Raw genomic sequence first — 19,803 nt, forward strand, 5'->3', positions numbered from 1 at the left:
CGTCAACAATACGCCACTAAAGTCCACTCAGTGCAGATACGGTGGCTTGGGAAATGTCTCTCTTGAGAGCATGAGAACAATCGTGCTGTGAAGCACAGTGGTGGAGTGGTTAGGGTCACAGGTTCACCGACCTGCCCACCTGCAGCCCCTCTGTGTAGATATTGCATGTTCTCCCCATGATTGTGTGGGTTTCCTTCAGGTTCTCTAGTTTCCCTCCACAGTCCAAAAACATGCATGTTTGGTTAAATGGTGACTCTAAATTACCTGTAGGTGTGAATGGTCCCTCTGTGTTGGCCCTGAGATAGACTGGAGACCTGTCCGGGGTGTTCCAGTCCCCATGACCCTGAACAGGTTACGTGGTTTTAGATAATGGATGGATGTTAGAATCATTCTTTCTGGGGGATTTTCAGCAGCAGGAACAGGAAGACTGATCGGAGGCGGAGGCGACGTTTTAACTTCCAGTATGATGGTGACCTCACACTCTTTCTTTCCTAGAGTGATTCAGCCAAAACCCCACAGACCATATGTGGAGAGACATGAAGATTAGACTTTCCATCCAACCTGAAGGAACCTGAGAGGATCAGTCAGGAAGAATGTGATAATCCAGATGTTTGGGGAGACTTTTAAAAACCTAACTTCTACTTAAATACTACTGCTGAGACCTTTACACAAAAGAGGACAAGAGCTTGCTGGCTTATTGTAGCACTGAAGCCGAAAATAAGCAGCTAGAAGCTCAACAATTACCACATGTGTATCGTCTTTGCCTATACAAAAAGGAAAAGTTCTAGGTTGCAGCCATGTCATCTGGTGGTGGTGATTAAAGGATTTTGATCCCATTTGATCATCAGTCTTCTGATCTCTCTTGGTAAAAAAGTAAAATACTCCCAACTATCAGCTATTACTTTGATTATCTCCACTGTTGGTCCGTCACTAAATGGTCTGCTTATATTACTAAGACCCATCACTACAACTTTACCAAAATATGGAGAACCAGCTGACTTTTAGTTTCTTGAAACAAAGCTCTGTCTTACATCATAGTTGTTGTTTTTTTTCAGGGACAATACAACTAAACATTGTACAATCCAACTTTGCAGAGGCTGGTTAGGCTTTTCTGTGAAAACAAATACAATCTACAAAAAACAGAAAAGATATTTCTCTGTGCGTGCACTGCGACAATATCAACAGAGTCAACCCGGACATGGCAACACGATGTTCATATGCAACTCTACTAAGACAGATGTTTTTAAAATGAATAAAGTGGCCAAAACATTAGAACCACCTCTTCTTATAATGTATTCCAGTCTGACTCCACTACTCATCACCTTTCTGACAGTTTCAACCTAAACACTGAGAAATTCTAACCTTGTAAAAGTAGAGTTCATGGCAGAGCTGCTGTATTGGATTGCATTAAATTGCACACGTGGTCATAATGTTTTGCCCGATCAGTGTATATACACAAAGTTTAAGTGTGCAGAGTAAAAGAATATAAACTTGACCAGTCTAAATCGAACAAACCAACCAAAGCTACTGTGTTCACATCGCTGTTGTTGCATCAGCTTTGCAGTGAAAACTGTATGTTCTGATTGTGATTTTAAATCTGAAGGTACCGTATCACGTTCCATAATTGTGAACCTTTTGCTGAACAATACGACTTAATTCTGCCCCTTCAGACTCTTCATTTCCCACTTACTGCCCCGCAGGTCTTCAGACCATCACTTTAACATTTGGTATCAGCTGACAGAAAACATCTGGGGCAAGGCCATTTATTCACTTGATATTGTTTCAGAATTTAACACCCTATGCTTTTGAAGAATTTGGCAATAATGACATTTCTTTTGTTTCTTATCCATCACCTTTAAGTGTTGTTTGTACAATGACATTACAGGCTTTATAACTGATTAAGAGGCAAAGCCCCAGGTAATCACACAGTAAGATATTTGAGATAACATCATAGCAAACATGTGCATTTGAGCTGAAACATGTTTTATAAAACAATAACAATAGAAGATTTAACTGTGTTTTAATAGTCTTGGACATTTACCTAACATGGCCAATAAACTTGAGTTTGGAGTTCAAGGTGATGCCTAGATTTCTGAATTCACTCACCTCCTGGATTTTCTTTTGGTCAGTATTGATTTAACATGTATCCAGTGCTTCTTTCTTTTATGTAAAACACATTGGTACACACAAGTTATTTTAGTATAGTTAAAAGTTTTAGTATTTTGAGTAATTCTAGTTAGATTTTATAGTTTAGGGTGGATTATCGCAAACCATATCCAAATTAATTTTAGATGAGTACTAAAAATTAAAATTTGCCTATCAGCTAGCTTTTCTCTATGTATAACCAGGTACATCAGTCATAGTTGTGGGAATACTGGTGTTTAACCAGGTCTCACTCAGAGCTAAAAAAAATTCCAGTTAGACTTATTTAATTAATGTTGAACTTCAAGACGGCCTTTGTCTCTGAGTCCTGAATCACCTTTTCACAAAGTTTGTGTGGTTCAGTGGCCTAAGGAAATAAGAAACACACTCTAAATCATAGTGTGGAGAGGTGCTGTCGAAGCCGCCTGTGACCAAGACTCATTGCACTTCTCAGTGGTTTTGAGTAGGACTTGTCCTTTCAAGCAGTCAGATACTTTTTTCATTATTTCTGCTTGATCAGTATATTTAGGCATCCTTATTTGTAATTTCATGATAATGGGAGGGTGGGTGGAACATAGTAAATTTATTTTCATATTGTAGCTTTGTAGTGAATGTAGTAATTGTTTACTTCTGAGTATCCCACATAAAAATATAGTACTATAGTACACACACCATGGTAAATCCCTAAACAAAGAACACCCCCTATCAAGTATATTCTAATTTCACAAGTTGATACCTTAGTGTTGAGTATCCTAAAATAAATAACTAAACCCATCGTGAGGAAATAACCTATGTTTAATATCCACGTGCTACTTAGCATCAACATCAGTGGAATAAACCACATCAACAGTGCTCAAAGTGTACAACAGTTTTATTGATCAACGATCAACTCAGGCTTACATGGTTACAAGTATACAAGAAATCAGTAAAACTGTGACCAGAAGATACTTCCTCTCTCGCCCTTCACCATCATTCTCACCAAGGATACAGTAAGCAGTGGCCAAATTGAAATTAAAGAACAATAATTGTGAATGTCTAAATTTGGTCTGCGCGTATACATAATACTTTCAACTGAAAAAGTCTGTTTTCCCCAGTTACATCTAATCAATTCTCTTTTTTTTTTACCCAACAACAGTCCTCAGACATAATACTACACAACTTCACTTTTACTCAATGGTCCTGATCGCATTTAAATCTCGGAGTGTTTCGAGGTCATTAGTCCACTGACGGAGTAGATCTAGTTTTACAGTCATAATATGTTAATCTGTGGTTCAGTTAGTTCTAACCCCCTGGAGTGAGACACACAGAAGAGGAAGGAGGGAGACGCACATATGGCACTCATTGAAAACACATTCACATATACACAATAACACACATGCATACAAACCGTGTCCTCCTCTCCTCCGTCTCTCTGTTGTATGTAGGCCAGTGTGAGTCATTCGGTACAATTTGTTATTTTACACAACTGTACAACCGGACAAGTGGCTCTGTACAAAGCTCTATCATGGCACTAATAAAACTCAGTAATCTATAGATCTATCATTCTCTTTAAAGTCTTCGATTATTAAAAGCTTTTTTTCTATATAAAGGCTGGTTTCACAAAACTGAACTGGCAACAGCCACAGTAAACAAAGAGAAAGTGACATCATCATCATCATCATCCTCCTCCTCCACACTACACAGACCTCGGTGGAGAAATCTAATTCTGGAGACTGAGAGGACATCCGTTCCGTGCACATTTATGTTCTCTGGGGTCACAAAGGTCTAACAGATTAACTATAACCTCTCATCCGGTTTGGAGTGCTGTGCTACGTGGCTCATTTTTTAAAAGAGGAACAGCTAAAATAAAGACCACCTGTGTTGCAATTGGTTCTGATGTATCACAAAAAATCCCAACGACAACACAACCAACTTCCTAATCATGATGCAGATAACTTAAAAATTCAACCAAAAACCACACTAAGCTGGGGCGTGTTCTTCGACGGTGGCTTAAGTAATTCTTGCTGGTATCGTTCTAAAATAACACTGTTTATTCTCTTCCAGCTAGTTAATTTTTTTTCCCCCGAATCTGAATGAATATATCTCGGGTTTGTGCTTTGACAAATGGCTAGTTGAAACCGTGAAGATGATTTGAAACTGTCAGAAAGGTGGTAATTCTGTGTTTATTATTGAGGTCATGGTGGGTGCTGGAGTTCATTACATTAAAGTGGGTTCTAATGTTTTGGCCACCATTTTTAAATGAACGAGGGGGCGAAACATTAGAGTCACTTTTTATTAAATTGTACAGGTACATATACATGATATGTGCAATCATCCAGCAGTGCTCATTGTTTTAAAGTCAGAATCTTTTAATTTACGTCTTGTTGATACTACTCGGGTTTATATTTTACATGTATTAAAGTAAGATTAAAGTTAGATTAACACATTTGTATCTATGTGAAAATAACATAGGTCTTGGTTCTAAGTGAGCTAACTGTAAATAAGCCTGCTCATACACGTGTGGGCTTACGGACTTCTTCTATAAACGTTAAACTAGCTTTAAGTGAGCCAAATAACATAAAACAATACTTCATCGTTTTAGAATTAATAACTTTGCGTGAATAGGTGATCTGGCTTTTTAAAAATCAGCACATGCCGTAAACCTCCAGTGAGTGTGTTGTCACTCCGTGTTTGTGAAACCAGCCCTTAAGACATATTTGAACAGTATGCATTAAGCATCATCAGTACATGTGTCTGCAGGAAGCAGGCAGGACCACCTACAGTTGGAAAAACTAACAACTGATCCTCTCTGCTTCTTGCTCTGATTACAGGAGTGCAGCACGCATTCAGTGTGCGTTTTGGCGTGATGTGGTGCAACTGTAAGGCAGCTTGTCTTGTTGTGGCCCATAATGCAGAGGGTCACTGTGGTCACTGTCGAGTCGGACCTGGAGTGAACTCTAAACCCTGACGAGCAGATGGAGATGTTGGAGTGTTTGTTTTAAAAGCAACGCTTAGTAAAAACAGTTCTGATGCAGCCTCAGTGAGTGGGGCTGTTATATCACAATCAAAGAAATGGGTGTGGGGAGGAAAATCATGTGGAAATGCTAATGATGTGTTAAATCTACTGCAGAGCAGATGGTTCCTTTAGCAGGTCCACACCTATAAGAAGGAGGGAGAGAAAACATACTTTAGAAAAGTAATATAGGGTAACTTCTCTTGTTTGAGTTGCCCCACACCCCCATTAAAAAAAACACCACCAAAGGTTTAATTACAATACATAAAAAGTTAAACTGTTGTATGCACAACTGGATATTTGACAAAGGTGACATGTATGAATGTAGAATAATTAGACAGGTTAAAGGTAAAAATAGTGAAGGAATGTACGACAGAATCACAGAGGGCCAGTGAACATGCAACAAAGAGACAGACAGAAAGATGGAGGAGATGATGAAGAGTCTTCTGTCCTACTTTAACAGTGCTGTCAACGGCTCCGGAGAAGAGGCGCCCTCTGGAAACGGCCAGCGCGGTTACACTGCCCTGGTGTCTCAGCAATGTCTGGGTACAGATCATGTTGTCCATGCTCCACACCTGCACACAGACAGTGCACGCATCAGAAAAAACACAATACAAACAGTTTCATCTTCAAATGTTATTATAACACACACACAGACACAACATTATATCTGAGGGGTGTGTATTCCATCAGTCCACACAACTGACACACAATCTGTCCTCACCCTGAGGGAGCGGTCGTAGGAGGCGCTGAACACTTTGGTCTGGTCAGGGGTGGAGATGACAGCAAGGGCGTAAACTGTTCCTACATGGCCTGTCAGAGTCCGCACCTGCTCTTTAGACTCAATGTCCCACACCTAGAGAGGAGACACACACACACACACACACACACACACACGTATAATACCACTGCCTGAAAGAGCGTGCCTCTTATCAGGACAGAATCTGCTCAACATGAATGTCAAAAAACTTAAAAAAACCAAACAAACAGCAAAACAATGTATAAAACTGCCAAGAGACATGTTCTGGTTTTGCTCCTGAAGCAGGAATGAACATTTATGTGTGCTTGTGTATCTCCCTTACATGAATAAGGTTCTCATAGGTGCCACACACGATGTGGTGGTTAGTGACAGCGATGGAGTAGACGCTGCCACCGCTAGTCTGCAGGACGTGCACACACTCCAGAGAGCGGATATCCCAAATCTAACAGACGGGAGAGAGAAACAGGGCGTCAGAGAGGAGCATGGTGAACACCAATGCCATGGAAAGGGACAGAAGCACACACCCTCACACACACACATTAAAGCAGCTATAGAGAGATGCTCCACAACTGGGAGCTGTCAATGTTCATCTCCATGGCAACAAAGTGGAGTTATCATTTAGCTGACAGCCTAGCTGATTGGTTACAACACAGCACTGAAAACAGATCACAGAGAAAACAGAGAAAGGTAATTTATCACATTTAGGAAGCTGTAAGCTTTTTTTAGCCTTTAAAATGTCACATCAGTGACACGTCACTTATTATCACGGTTAATCTTCTGTGGATTGCCTCATAATCTGATTGCTTTTTAACAGTTTTTAGACAACAACTTAACACAAACAAACAAACAGAAGTAGAAATAATTCATTGTTGGTTTCAGTGTTTCTATGGGGATTGTTAGAAACATTGCTGATTTAGAAAATGAAAATGGCTCTCCGTTGATATAACACCAATTACAGTCATGTTAATAAATAAAATGCAAAACAAAACAACTGTTCTTTTTCGTATGTCTCGCAGCCCTCTGGCTGTAGCATAATGAACCAAAGGCAGGATATAGTCCACGCCCCACTAGTGCCATACAGCAGCTAGGAGCAGTAAACAGAACCCTGCATCACAGCTGGACCGACCTGAACCCTGAAAAACACAAGGGGGGAGGGTCACAGCTGTGAATTTACCGGCAGGCAGTGGGAGAAGCATAAGGGGGGGTGAGTGTGCCCAGCGCAGCAAGCAACATAGTCGTAGAATCTGGGGTTACAATACGTAACCATCGTTTCAATTGCTTCTAAAGTAAACAAACCAAATAAAGATTTATTAATTGTTGGTGCTATGGTGATTTTCTTGACATTCATCATAGAATAATCAGTAACAATCTAACAGAGGATCATCTCTTGTTATGTTCATCATGTATGTTGCAGCCTGATACTATTTTTTTGGTTTGTTTTTAGTATCCAAAAACAAAGTAAAAACTGAATTTAGAAATGGCTGTAAATTCTTTTCTATAAGGTTCAAGTCAGGGCTCTGTCTGGGACATTCTAGAACATTCACAGAGTTGTCCCTAAGCCACTCCTGTGTCGTCTTGGCTATGTGCTTAGTCTTGTTGTCATGTTTTTCACTGAATATTGGCAACATTTGTCATGGCAACTACAGCAGCAAAATATTTTCTAAATGACTTCTCCAGCTAAGAACTGGCTAGAGACCAACTGCTCCACTTATAGACTTCATAAAAATGAGCACAGGCCACTTTCATCTCCCTTGCCTCATTCTTCATTCTTCCACAGATGTCCCCCATTCCCACACAGTCCATTTCTCGTTGCTCTCTTCTTCTGGCCTCCTCTTTATCGCTCTACAGAATCCCTGTGGTATTAATTAGTGACCGACTGCAAGTTTAACAGCATGAGACACACACCCACCCGTATATAAACAGACTCAGGGTGGTTGTGAATGAAGAAGACTGTTTGACACAAAGAGGACAGAACCCAATTACTGGCCACAAAATACCAGCAGTTTATAAAGTAGGCCCACACACAGATTTCAAATCAGATTTGTCTACTAATTAATACCTGGCCTGTGCTCAGGGGGGGAGGAAGAGGGAGCACAATGAAGCACTTCTCAGCTAGTAACAAAGCTGAAGATAGCTGCCTCCACATAGTAATTCCCCACCCACCCAACTGAAGCTGCATTCAAACATATAGATGCTTAAACTTCCCATGCATATTATCTTGAATGTTTGTCCCAGAACAATCTTTAATAAATGTTCCGATTGTCCCTGACATTTCCCACAAAGCACGCAGTGCTGTATTTTTAGCAGCTTGAACAATACTACATAATCAATGTACCCTCCATCCACCTTCCTCTAGCTTTTTATTTTTATGCTGCAACCAAAATTAACACAAACCATCTTTCAAATCCCACTCAAATCTGTCACTGGCAGATAAACATGCAGCACATGCCAAACACAACACTGCTGCACCTCATGACAAAAATTAAGCTTAATTTCATTTGGGTAAAATAGTCTCATCAGGACGGCGGTGATCCTTGCAGCACAGGAGCAGGGTCCATGTAGAAGATCAGTAGTGGCTGGGGTCTACCATACCAGGCAGGCCTCCAGGCTGTGCAAAGATGCCCCTGAGACAACCCAGCACAAGCAGGGCATAGACGGAACACCATAACCAAGTGGCCCAAACATCTGTGCCAAGTACGGCCTGGAAGTCCCAAAGTCAAAAAGGGACACACCTCAAAAGGTTGTGAAGAATTAATGAGCCAAGATCCTGTGGGACGTCGAGTTACAGACTAACAAACTGGCCATTGGCCAACCAACCTGACACAGCACCTCTGTAGGTACAAACCCATGAATTTATATCCACACCTACCTTGATGGTCTGATATGAACCGCTGTAAAGGTGGTTCTGGGAGGCCACCAGTGCCCTCACCCAGTGATTAAGACCAGTCAGCTCCTTCTTCAGCTTCAGTTCTGTACCCACAATGTCCCACACCTACACACACAAACACACACAAAAAGGCTTAATAACCTTACTCAATAAAAAAAAAAAAAACTTTGCTGTAACTTTATTTAAGGAATACCAGCTGTAAAATCAGCATTGCCATGACCTCAATCTCAAAATATTTCTATTATGAAAGCTTTTCTGCATAGGGGTGACAGTAGGAGTAGAGTGGTCTCCTTTTGACCAGAGCGTCAGAGGTTTGCACCATGACCCGTGCCTGCCCATATGTCAAAGTGTCCCTGGGCAAGACACTGAGCGCTGGTCCAAAGCCCAGGTTCTGTCGGAAAGGACACTCCCAAAAAATAAAAATGAAATAAAAATAGAAATTAAAAAAAAAATCTACTGTGCCACATGAGGATCACATGACAATCCGCTTGTGACGATTCTAAGCTTACAGGATAAGAGTGAAAAAACAAAGCAAAGCAAAAAAAAAAAAAAAAAAAAAGGCTCATGATGCTCACACCCATGCTGTACAGAGCTGGGGTGGATTTACAGTGGTGAAATGAAATGAAATGCTTGATGTTACTGTGCTGACAGAGGAGGCCGTGGCAGTTGGGTAAGAAAGGAAAATCCCTGAGTAACTTCCCCACACGAGCACAACAATCGCCTAGTTCCATTGTCTCACTCACCATATAATCTAAGACGATTACTGTGCCTCTCCTCTTTTTACCGAGTCACATTTTTACACAACTCAGTCAATCCTAATTTTGTAGGACTATTAAAAAAAACAAAAAACAATGAAGAAATCAAATCTCCTAAATGAAATGCTACACAATTACAGACCAATTTATAATTGCATTACAATAGAAGCACTTTTGGCACAGTGACAAATAATACTTTAGTTGCGACTTGGTTGCAAATTCTACATTTCTATTAACCAATACTCTATTTCATTCTGTATGCAGCATTTCATACTTGACCTGTAAATACAGCATCGATTTCAGCTTTGGCACAGGTTCTTCTAGACAGAAAGAGATTTGTGTTTAAAAAAAAAAAAAAAAGAAAGAAAACTGTAATCTGGTTACCTCAAGGCTCTGTCCTAAGGTATTTTTCTTTTCTGTTTGTGCGTGTTAAAATTACACGCTCATGGTGTCCACTTAATTGATATTCTGATGGTATACATGACACTTCATAAGGGTGTTTACAGGTAGGGCACAACTGCTGAACAGCAGGTCTAACGACTCTATATGTAGCTCACTTGGGGAACTGTCCACACCAAAAAAAGAAAGGCTTTACAAAGACCTAGAAGGTGGCACCGACTTCCCCAAGTGAATGGTCAAATTCCTGCTGTAGACATTCAGAGGCAGCAAAATACTGATCACAAATAAAAGACGTTGTTGAGTGTGGGGAAGTGCATGAGGTTTTTCTCAAGGTGCTGCATTTTCCATAATCTATGGTTTTATGGTGAAGTGCCACTTCAGACTGAGTACGTTCAGCCCTTGCAAGGTCCACCACCTACTTGGCATAATTAAGCTTAGAAATATAAAAGGTTTGATTTCTTTTTTTCAAATCAAAGACCCTTTTCAGAACGCTGTAAAGTACAGGACGTCACCATAAGCTGCTTCTATTTTTTCCAAAAAGACATGAAACAAGCAGTGATGCAGGGCCCTGGATCTGAGGTATTGTATGAATTTTACCACAACTGACAATAACATGCTAAAGTTTCAGCTATGCTGAGAAATGCTGGTAAATATTGCGGCGGTGTGAGAGCTGCACTGCCATCCTTTCCTCATGCCCCCAGTCCATTTCATATTCCACAAGACTGCAGCCTGCACCTTACAATCTTTCACAAGCTGTCCTTTGGTTAAGGGCTTTAATGGTTTTCTTCTTTTAAAAAATGAGACATGTAGCAGTGGGATTAAACTTTGTAAAAAAGAAATCAGTTGTCCACTTCTCTTGAAATAGTCTGTGCTCCAGGTCAAACTTTGATTTGGGTTTTGAAAAAGACCCTTTTTTGTCATCTGGGCAGAGGATGTCACTGCCTATATGAGATGTTGACATACATACACGTTGTTCCACTGTGATGTTAACAGTTCTGGCAGTCGATCAAACAGCATAATGACAGAGCCTCCAAATGACTCTAAATGTTTTCCTAACTGAACTTGGCATTGCCTACTTCTCCATCTTTGTGCCATGTGCTCAAAAAATGGGGAGATGTAACGCAGACCTATGTGACTTTTTTGGTGTTACAGCATTGAGAACTAGGACAGAGAGGTCCCTGCTAGTTCACACATTAATATGTCTGATTGACCAAAGCGATTTTTTGGTTCTCCTCTCCTTCTGAAGGAAGCAGCTACATGCACTAATGCTCAGTGGGTTATGAGCATCCACTGCATTTTCTGAGATTAAATCAGGTGTGAGTAACGAAATGAAATCAACAGTTTTCGGCTTGTCCCTTCAGGGGTCGCCACAGTGGAACATGTTCCGCACGTTTATTTGGGATTGGTGGCTGGGTGGGGCCACACCTGGTGGGTTGGGATTCGAACCCACGGCATTCTGCATCCCAACCCAATGCTCTACCACTAAGTCACCAAGCCCAAGTAACAAAATAAAGCTCCAAGAGAACCTTTTATATCTTATTTGTCCTTATTAAGGGGTTTCTATGGCCTTTTAATGATCTTATTTCCAGCTCTCTCAACATTTTATCAGTGGTTGTATCACCGTTTCATTCTTGAAATGACAGCGCTGTTAGTTAGGCTGTTACTATTACTATGCGATGTTACAGACACATCTTTCATGAGTAGTTTAGAAATAATTGATCATAGCCAAAACAGATTAAACTCATCATTAATTAGTTAAAAAAGAAATCTGGGTCTTCAATGTTACTAAGGTTTTGACGACTAGTTTGTGTGTGCTCCCATAGACAACATGTTGCCTGATGCACCCGTGGTTGGACAAAAATCCCTGGTTATACAATTCAACTGCGGTTGGGTGAAACAGCCATGGTTATAGAAATCAGCAGCAGTTCTACAAAACAGCTGTCTGTGACAAAACAGAGGCTCTGGCCTATTTGAAAAAGAAATCTGTGTCTTCACTGTCAGACAGGTTTTGACAACTGGTTTGTATGTGGTCCCATAGACTAAACATGTTGCCCGATGCAGCCGTGGTTGGACAAAACAGCAATGGTTGGATTTTTGAAACTCACATGGACTTGATGTTGGTTGGATAAACAGCCCATGTCCAAATAAATGAGACTGTTAGCCAATTAGTCCAGTTTATGCCATTTTGGCTTAACTCCCACTTGCTGAAAGCCTCAAGATGTATGTGGAACAGACTTTATATCCAATTTTCAACATGTTCAAGGCCATATGAAATTATCTGTATGTGGCTTGCAGGCCTTAAGATTGAGAGCTCTGCTTTAGACTCACTTAGCGACTCATAACCAACTACTTACTTGATGATTTTTCATATGACAGGTTACCATTTTGGGACTTTCCAATGTACAATATGGCCACCAGTTCCTACAGTGTTTGCAGTCTACTAGCTTAGAACTGCAAAGAAGATGTTTGTTCTAGGTTTGGGTAGAATGAGTTAGTTGTAACCTGGCAAGTCTGTGATAAATGAACATGTGTCTCTGAAGCAGTAATTAAAATGTTTAAAAAAAAACAGTGCCTCTACAGTCTGGGGGTCTCTGGTCTACATTTTCTGATTCCTTCTCTGCATGGCTGAGCTGTAATTCTTACGACACCATGACTAAAATTATTTATCCATGTATCCAATCTGGATTTATGACCTTTTAAGACTTTAACGGGACAGGATGGCTGCCTGTCCTTAAAACATTCAACAAAGTCTCTCAAATCTAAATGCTTACAAGGCTGAAAGTAAAAACTAAAACAATGAACAAGTATAACAGAAATTGTTGGCTCACTATATGTTTCTTCTGCGTCAAAAGCTCCTTCTTTGGAAACTCCAACACAGACATACAACTCATCATTCTCCTACACTTCTTACAATGATATACTGTAACTTAAAATAGCAATTTGTTTTAACCCTCCTTTTGCAATTGTTTGATTTCTTTGCCACCGTTTTAAAATTAATTATTTTGATTTGCTCTTTGTTAGTTATATAATTTGTTCATTGCTTTCATATAATGATGCACGCTAATAAACCTTGCCTTGAGCGGAAAGTCAACTGATGCCTGTGCATAAAAAGAAACACAACATATTATGGGTGACACATAATGTACATAACTTTACCTTAATGGCCTTGAGGGACCCGCTGAATAACATGTTGTGGGAGGAGACCAGCGTACATACAGGGTTGTCATGGGCACGAATGGTATTAACTTTCTGGAGGGTCTGGATGTCCCACACCTAGACAAAATGGATAGTGGACAGATACCAAAAAAAAAAAACCTTTCAAAACATTTCAAATGTGCAAATGCTGCCCTAAAAAGAGGAATAACTGAATAGAATGTTGCTTACAATGATGGTGCAGTCGGCTGAGCCACTGTATAGCTTGTTTCTATGGAAACAAACAAAAATAAGATTTCGTCATGCTGTGATCCCTGTCCCTGACACGAATCTTATTATCAGCTTGTATGATTAAGTTTTGTTACCCCTGGATACACAGAGCCAGTACAATGCCATCATGGCCCTCAAGCGTTTTCTGACACTTGTAGGTAGTGCAGGTGTCCCACACCTAAAACAAAAGGCAAAGATGAGCACAAACATCCAGCTAAAATAAAACTGAACTTCCAGAAATCACTATGCATTCTTAAGTTTCTGCGAATCTTTAGGCATATTTAATGTTTATCCATAATTATCTATAAAACATCTAAAAGATAGAGAGGAGTTTGGAGGAAACCTCAAAAGCGTGTGTAATCACAAAGGTGGAGAAGTGTTTAAAAGTGCTAATGTCATTTTTAATTTCATTGAAATCTGTGCATTGATCTTACTTTAATTGTCTTATCTGAGGATCCAGAGAAAAGCAGGTCTCCAGTAGAGTAGACACACAGACACCAGACAGGACCCTGGTGGCCAACAAATGTTCCCTTACATTTGAAGATCTGCTGGGGGTCGTATGCTGCACAGAGATGGGAAAAACTGGATATGTATTTTTCATTGGAAGATATATGAAAGAGGAGTTTAGTTGAAGACAAAACTCGAGGATAAAAAGCAAACGAGTAGTCGGTGAAGGGAGGAGGAATGAACAGCAAGAGAAGACAGTCAGATTTCAAATCTGCATTTTAGAAATTTTCCTGGGAGAAGGTGAAGAGTAAAGACAAACAGACAGGAAGATACTTACAGCCCAAAATTCCCATGTTGAGCCTGGCGTTAATGTGGGATAACTCATCCTGCAGAGATACATACACCACTTATGAGCTGACCAAGTTAACAATCAAGCCCTGTTGATACACTCTCACTAGAAAAATCTGGCTCTTGTAATGTGGCTTCCTAATTTTAACTCACACATTGATTTTCTCTGTCTTTCTGAAAGGTGCACAGACAGACACACTAACACACACTTACATTAAGCATGGAGGCATCTCTTCGAAATTCCATGAGGTCTTCACTTAGTTTACTTTGGTTTTCATCCAACATGTCTGAAATACACACACAAGCATAACTTTGAAAAAACAAAAGGGATGAATTACACCATGCTCAAGCTAATGAGGTTCTAGCATAATAATCCTAACAGTACACCTAATTTAAGGTCTAACAAACACATCAGGCTGTTTTTATTTTATGTTTTATTGAAACTTTAACTGTAGTATGCTATATGAACTTATGTGACTTTACATACATTACAAATATTGGTTTGTTACAAATTTGATCCATATGAAACTTAAGAGCAAAAAGAATTAAATAGATCATGTATACAGATCACTTCTCTTACTGCTTTAAATAATAATGCATTTGGCCTTTTTAGCTAAATAGATATGCAAAACCAAAGCAGGACTTTCTTTTAAGGCCATATCTTACCGAATTTGAGCTCCAGGTTCTTCTCGAGCTGATCTAACTTCTCTGATAATTTGCCCAACATAGAGCGCAGGAAAGCAATATCTTGGTCCTTCTGAGCCAGAGCTAGCTGCATCTCATGAAACCTAAGAGGTCAGTAAAAACAGTAAGTTAACTGCATTATGCTGTAACACTGAGTGCTGAACAGCCTTTCAGCTGACACAAATTATCCTGTCTAAGTAATATTTTGATTTTTGAAGGCTTTGCACATCCAATCACAAACACAAAATCCATGAATGCTCACCTGTCATCAGTCTGCTGCAGAAACTCTTTCAGCCCTTCAAATTTACACACCTCTAGATGTGTTTCATATGTGTCCTGGTTACCGATGAAAGTACAGCTTTTGGGAATAAACGGAACGGGCAGATCAGTGCATTGTAGATATAAGAAACTTACTTCATAAAAAGGGCAGATTAAGGTATTAAGTTATTTAAAAACTTACCCATATTTGGAGTGTGGACATTTAATGTGCTCACATTCTTTGAGGTGAGCCTCCAGGTTCATGGTGAGCAGTGGGGGGCAAGAGGGGTTGTTGGGGCAACGGACTGGTCTGTAGTCACAATTGGCTTCATGCTCCCTGTAAAGATTAAGAGAATTAGGACTTAAAACAAAGAGAATAACTTTTTCTGTTGCTTTCAATTCGCATATCATACTCATTATATGCAGTGGAAATCCAACATCTTATCAAATATCCAGTCCTTACTTCCGTGTGGACAGTTTAATAGTGAATGGGCAGCCCAATGGGTCCACCTCGTATGCTCCAGGTTTCCCAGCCACTGTGGCATTGGAGGCTGCAGTCCCACCTGCACCACTTGGTGTAGTCCGGCATCCATATTTACAGTGAATGAACAGCTCCCCAATCTGCTCGGCTACTGCGATGTTATTTACCACAACTGTCAACTTAGCTGCATCCACTGGGCACTTGTCTGTGAGTACAATCAGGAAAATAGAGCTCAAATAAACAATACTATAGAACGAATGGTGATGCATCTAAATGAAATGTAGGCATTACTAATATTATTTGTGCCACCTATAAGGCTCACCTGAAGTCAAGGCACATCGTCTGCAGAAGGTGTGCTGAGAGGGAAGCAAAAACAGGTGTGGTGAAATTTCATGACTCAAACTTTGGTTTTTATTACACCAGACCACGCTCCCCCACTTAGTTACAACTGCTTTGCAGCACATCTGCAACGTCTCATTAGGTTGGCAAAAATGACAATTGGAGCCAGCAGATTTTATCAACTGATGCTAGCTAGTGAGATAAATATGGTAACATTGGTTTATGCTGACACATTTCAAAGGAGAACATGTAAAAGGGGTAAACGTGCACTTGACTGTAGCACTGACTGTGACAGTGAGCTATAAGACTATAGCTAACGCGGCATGTCTCTGGTAAATGTTTGCATCCTCACCAGCTAATGCTCCATGTAAAATGAATGGAAATGGATAAACACCACAGTTTTTGTATTGTTTTGCTGCAAGAGTGGATCCTAGTATTAAATGTAAGATAAGAACAAATTTAGGATCGGACTTATGTTTAGCATGACCCTGTTTAGACTATATATATCGAAATCAGATTTATTGGCCAAGTATGCTAACACATACAAGGAATTTGCTTCGGTCATTGGTTCCTCTCAAAGACATATTCAACAATACAGACAACATCAAAATGAAAAATAACATACAAGGGAGGAAAAAAGTACAATAAAAAAATACGGACAACGTAACAATAGCCTAAAGAAGGCAGACCAAGACTCAGTGTTTTTGGCAGTCCCAACACAATTACTTGTGAGCAATGTGTGTGTGGGCATGCAGTGATTAAGTGTTAGTGTGTCCAGTGTATACAGTAGCATGAATAGCAGCAATGTATCGGTGTGTATGAGGTCCGCTGTTGATGTGTGATGGTGTGAGAATAGAATCTATTCTGTTGTCTGGTGGTTTTGACAGAAAGAGCTCTTTAGCACCTGCCAGAGGGGAGAACCTGAAAGGGGTTGTGTCCAGGGTGATGTTCCCAATCTTATCAATTCTCCAAATATGCAAGTGCTGCAGACCAGCATTACAATTACTTTTGTAAGACGGCAGATTGTCCCACAAAACATGTCCTACATCTTGGGCAAAAATTCAAATTGGATTCTTAAGCAGAAACATTAGGTTTTTACTTTTAAAAGAGAAATAATATACAATCCACCACATAGTCAACACTGCATTATAGATACCCCATCTTCATGGTGTTTTTAAAACAGCATCCTGCATTTAAAACATTATTATAGAAGATCTTTAAGGATGATGACAAACCATTAATTATTAACTGGTTAAAACTGGGCATAGAACCTACGTTTATATGTTATATTCAATAATTATGGAGATAAAGTTAATCTTAGGAAAGTTTTTTTTTTTTTTTTACAAGAGGATCGACAGACTGAATGAAGAGTAAAGTATAGAAGCAAACTTACTCCACATGTGGTGATGACAGGGTCTTTGAAGACATTACAGCACAGCTGGCAGCACAGCTTTACTGATGGCTGTTCAGCAAACACCTGGGGCTCCTACACACAAGCACACAATCATTTGTCAAGTTGTTCCGTTTATGATTTCAGTAACAAAACTAATTGTGTTTGTGCTTGGTATCATACCGTGTCCTCCTCCTCTTCATGGAGAGAGAAAGTAGAGCGCAGAGACATGTTGGACTCTGAGTGGAGTGATCGGATTGAGATGGCTGAATCTGAGCGGCGAGGAGTACCAATGGGAGGCTGGGAGAACAGGATGGAAACAATATTGAGAAGAGTTCAATCCCCCAGTCATATACAGTACCACAGTATATTTAGATGTGTGGGAATACTGTGTGTGGGAGCGTGTGTGTGAATTTTAACCATTCCATCATCCTCATCACGAGGAGAGTAAGTCAGAGTGCTGGAGGAGGAGGGAGTTCTTCTATGCTGCTTGTAGGTACTGGACCCTTCTGCTGAAAACACAGTAATGGCACACTCATAAAACTAGATCTTCTCAAAAAAAAGAAAAAGAGAGAAACAGAGATGAAGAAGAAGCAAAGCATTTATAAAAGACTAGATAACCATGTGTGATACCTTTAGCTCCAGTAGCCACAGCTGAGAAGGTAGGGCCAAACGAGGACTCCATCTTGCTCTGAAACAAAAAAAATAAGTGACAGATGAACGAAAACGCAATATGAATTTACAACTATTTAGTATAATGTCAGTATTTAAATCTCCATTTCACGCTACTTTCTCTTTACCCCACTGTTGGAATCTGCTGGTGGAGTGGAGGGGTTGGTGGGGATGGCTGCTATGGAAGAAGATGCTACTGCTCCTCCAGAATATCAGTTGTACCAAGGCGTCTTACCACTGCTCATAACCCCCGCCACACACACATGTACGAGGAAACAACAGCAGCCGGCAGTGTCAGCTAGGCCTGAGATAAGGAACAACAATGTGTGCAGGGAGGTAAAAATTTATGTGGACTATTAGTGAGGACAAAGATGACATACACAGTGCACAATTCATAATACTGTTGGTCCAATGTATTCTTTCCAGGCTGCACTGTTGGAGCTCAACTAAAGACAGCAAAAATACCCATTTCTTATCATGGTTTGACTATTCAACACAGAGAAACACACAAACACACACACTTGGTCCAAGAATTACTGGCAACTGTCTGCAGCTATAGCTCTGAGCTTAAAGCTAACTAAAATTAGATGAGCGTAGTTTTTCCATTACTGCTAATTTTTCTGATAGTTTCTAGGATCCTTATGGAAAAGGGATTTAGCAACACAGTGGTAGAGTGGTTAGCACTGCTGCCTCGCACCTAGAAGGTCCCCGGTTCAAATCCCCTGCGATTACAGAACCGCACAGGATAAGCGATTACAGATAATGGATAGAATAGATCACAACTACTGTCAGTAATAACAGGAAGTTCAAAGTCAAGTCAATAAGTTATTGCCTCAGTAATATATCAATTCTAAACAGGTCGTATACATTTTAGTTTCAAACTTCTACAACAATGGGTTGTTTGTTTGTTTTTTTCACCCACAACACTGTAAATGCAGGCAAAACACTCTGACTAAAGTGAGCACTGACCCCGAGTCTTATCACCACTTTAATGTAGAAATGGTTAAGTATCTGACATCTGCAAAGCGCCAATCAAACAGAGGAAGAATAAGAGGGAGAGAGGGAAGAAGCAACATAGAAACAAAAGCCAGAAACTGGTGAAGCGGACAAGTAAATGCTGATGTAAGTAGAAAGGTATGTGGATAGTCAGTTCATATGGTAACAGACTGCAGAATCTCTCTGTGAAGCTATCCAGCACCTCCAAGCCCCTCCAGCCCGCACCATTGTGTTTTCACAAGTCAGGAGTTCCCGTAAAGAGGACCCTCGACACAGACAGGGGGCGGAACACACACACACACACACACACACACACACACACACACACACACACACACACAGCGGACTAAAGTTGGATACTGACAGTTAGCTAGCTAACTCAGTCCACGCTGCCAAAAATACTACAGTTTAACATGTGTTAGCCACTATCAACGACAGCATATAATGCAGGCTTTGATCAACCGTCAAACCGTTAAATCTATCTAAAATGCGACAGTTAGGTTAGCAAGTTAAAGTGGCTTGTTTGTTAGCTTAACTTAGCTAATGTTAACGTTTGATTTTCTACTAACAATCACTGCTACAAATGCTCTTTGCCAAGCACTGGTAACCGCTAACGGAAAGTCTACGTTATATATGTAATCAGCACGACAAAAATAAGAGGATAACCGTTTTAGTTTGTAGACATACCATTATATTTTTAAAAGCGCAGCTCTCTAGTCTGCAGACGGATTCCTAAACCTTCCTCTCTGCTTCTGCTTCACATACACGCAACTCAACTGCCGCAGGGTGTTCTGGGATACGTAGTTCCACCGCCCATTCATTGTTCTCAA

At 40.3% G+C, this 19,803-nt stretch overlaps 1 protein-coding gene across 4 annotated transcripts; it reads right to left on the reverse strand.

Moving 5' to 3' along the window:
* Positions 1–2,995: 2,995 nt before the first annotated feature.
* On the reverse strand, positions 2,996–19,803 carry traf7 (TNF receptor-associated factor 7). 4 transcript variants are annotated; one of them, XM_067477426.1, is made up of 22 exons: positions 19,661–19,803; positions 18,106–18,281; positions 17,939–17,996; positions 17,726–17,814; positions 17,489–17,605; positions 17,309–17,401; positions 15,899–15,932; positions 15,559–15,781; positions 15,298–15,432; positions 15,100–15,195; positions 14,820–14,941; positions 14,367–14,440; positions 14,143–14,191; positions 13,793–13,920; positions 13,454–13,536; positions 13,320–13,359; positions 13,092–13,208; positions 8,764–8,886; positions 6,217–6,336; positions 5,859–5,990; positions 5,590–5,709; positions 2,996–5,280 (listed from the first exon to the last, which is right to left on the reverse strand). In XM_067477426.1, exons 3-22 carry the CDS (start codon positions 17,988–17,990, stop codon positions 5,266–5,268), a joined length of 1,962 nt encoding a protein of 653 aa, XP_067333527.1. In that variant the 5' UTR covers positions 17,991–17,996; positions 18,106–18,281; positions 19,661–19,803; the 3' UTR covers positions 2,996–5,265. The 4 variants fall into 4 exon arrangements, with proteins under 4 accessions (XP_067333527.1, XP_067333525.1, XP_067333528.1 ...); XM_067477424.1 differs by having other exon boundaries at positions 17,726–17,817; XM_067477427.1 differs by having other exon boundaries at positions 18,095–18,281.

The sequence above is a fragment of the Channa argus genome, chromosome 15, assembly GCF_033026475.1.
Source record: "Channa argus isolate prfri chromosome 15, Channa argus male v1.0, whole genome shotgun sequence".
NCBI classification, from domain to species: domain Eukaryota; kingdom Metazoa; phylum Chordata; class Actinopteri; order Anabantiformes; family Channidae; genus Channa; species Channa argus.

What these genes read in the sequence shown, in the direction of transcription:
- traf7 (XM_067477424.1), bottom strand. Translation starts at nt 17,990, where the DNA reads ATGGAGTCCTCGTTTGGCCCTACCTTCTCAGCTGTGGCTACTGGAGCT. An exon ending in CAGCCGACTGCACCATCATT is followed by an intron (nt 13,209 to 13,319) that starts GTAAGCAACATT and finishes CATTTTGTCTAG; the next exon opens with GTGTGGGACATCCAGACCCT. An exon ending in CCTATGAGAACCTTATTCAT is followed by an intron (nt 5,991 to 6,216) that starts GTAAGGGAGATA and finishes TCTCCTCTCTAG; the next exon opens with GTGTGGGACATTGAGTCTAA.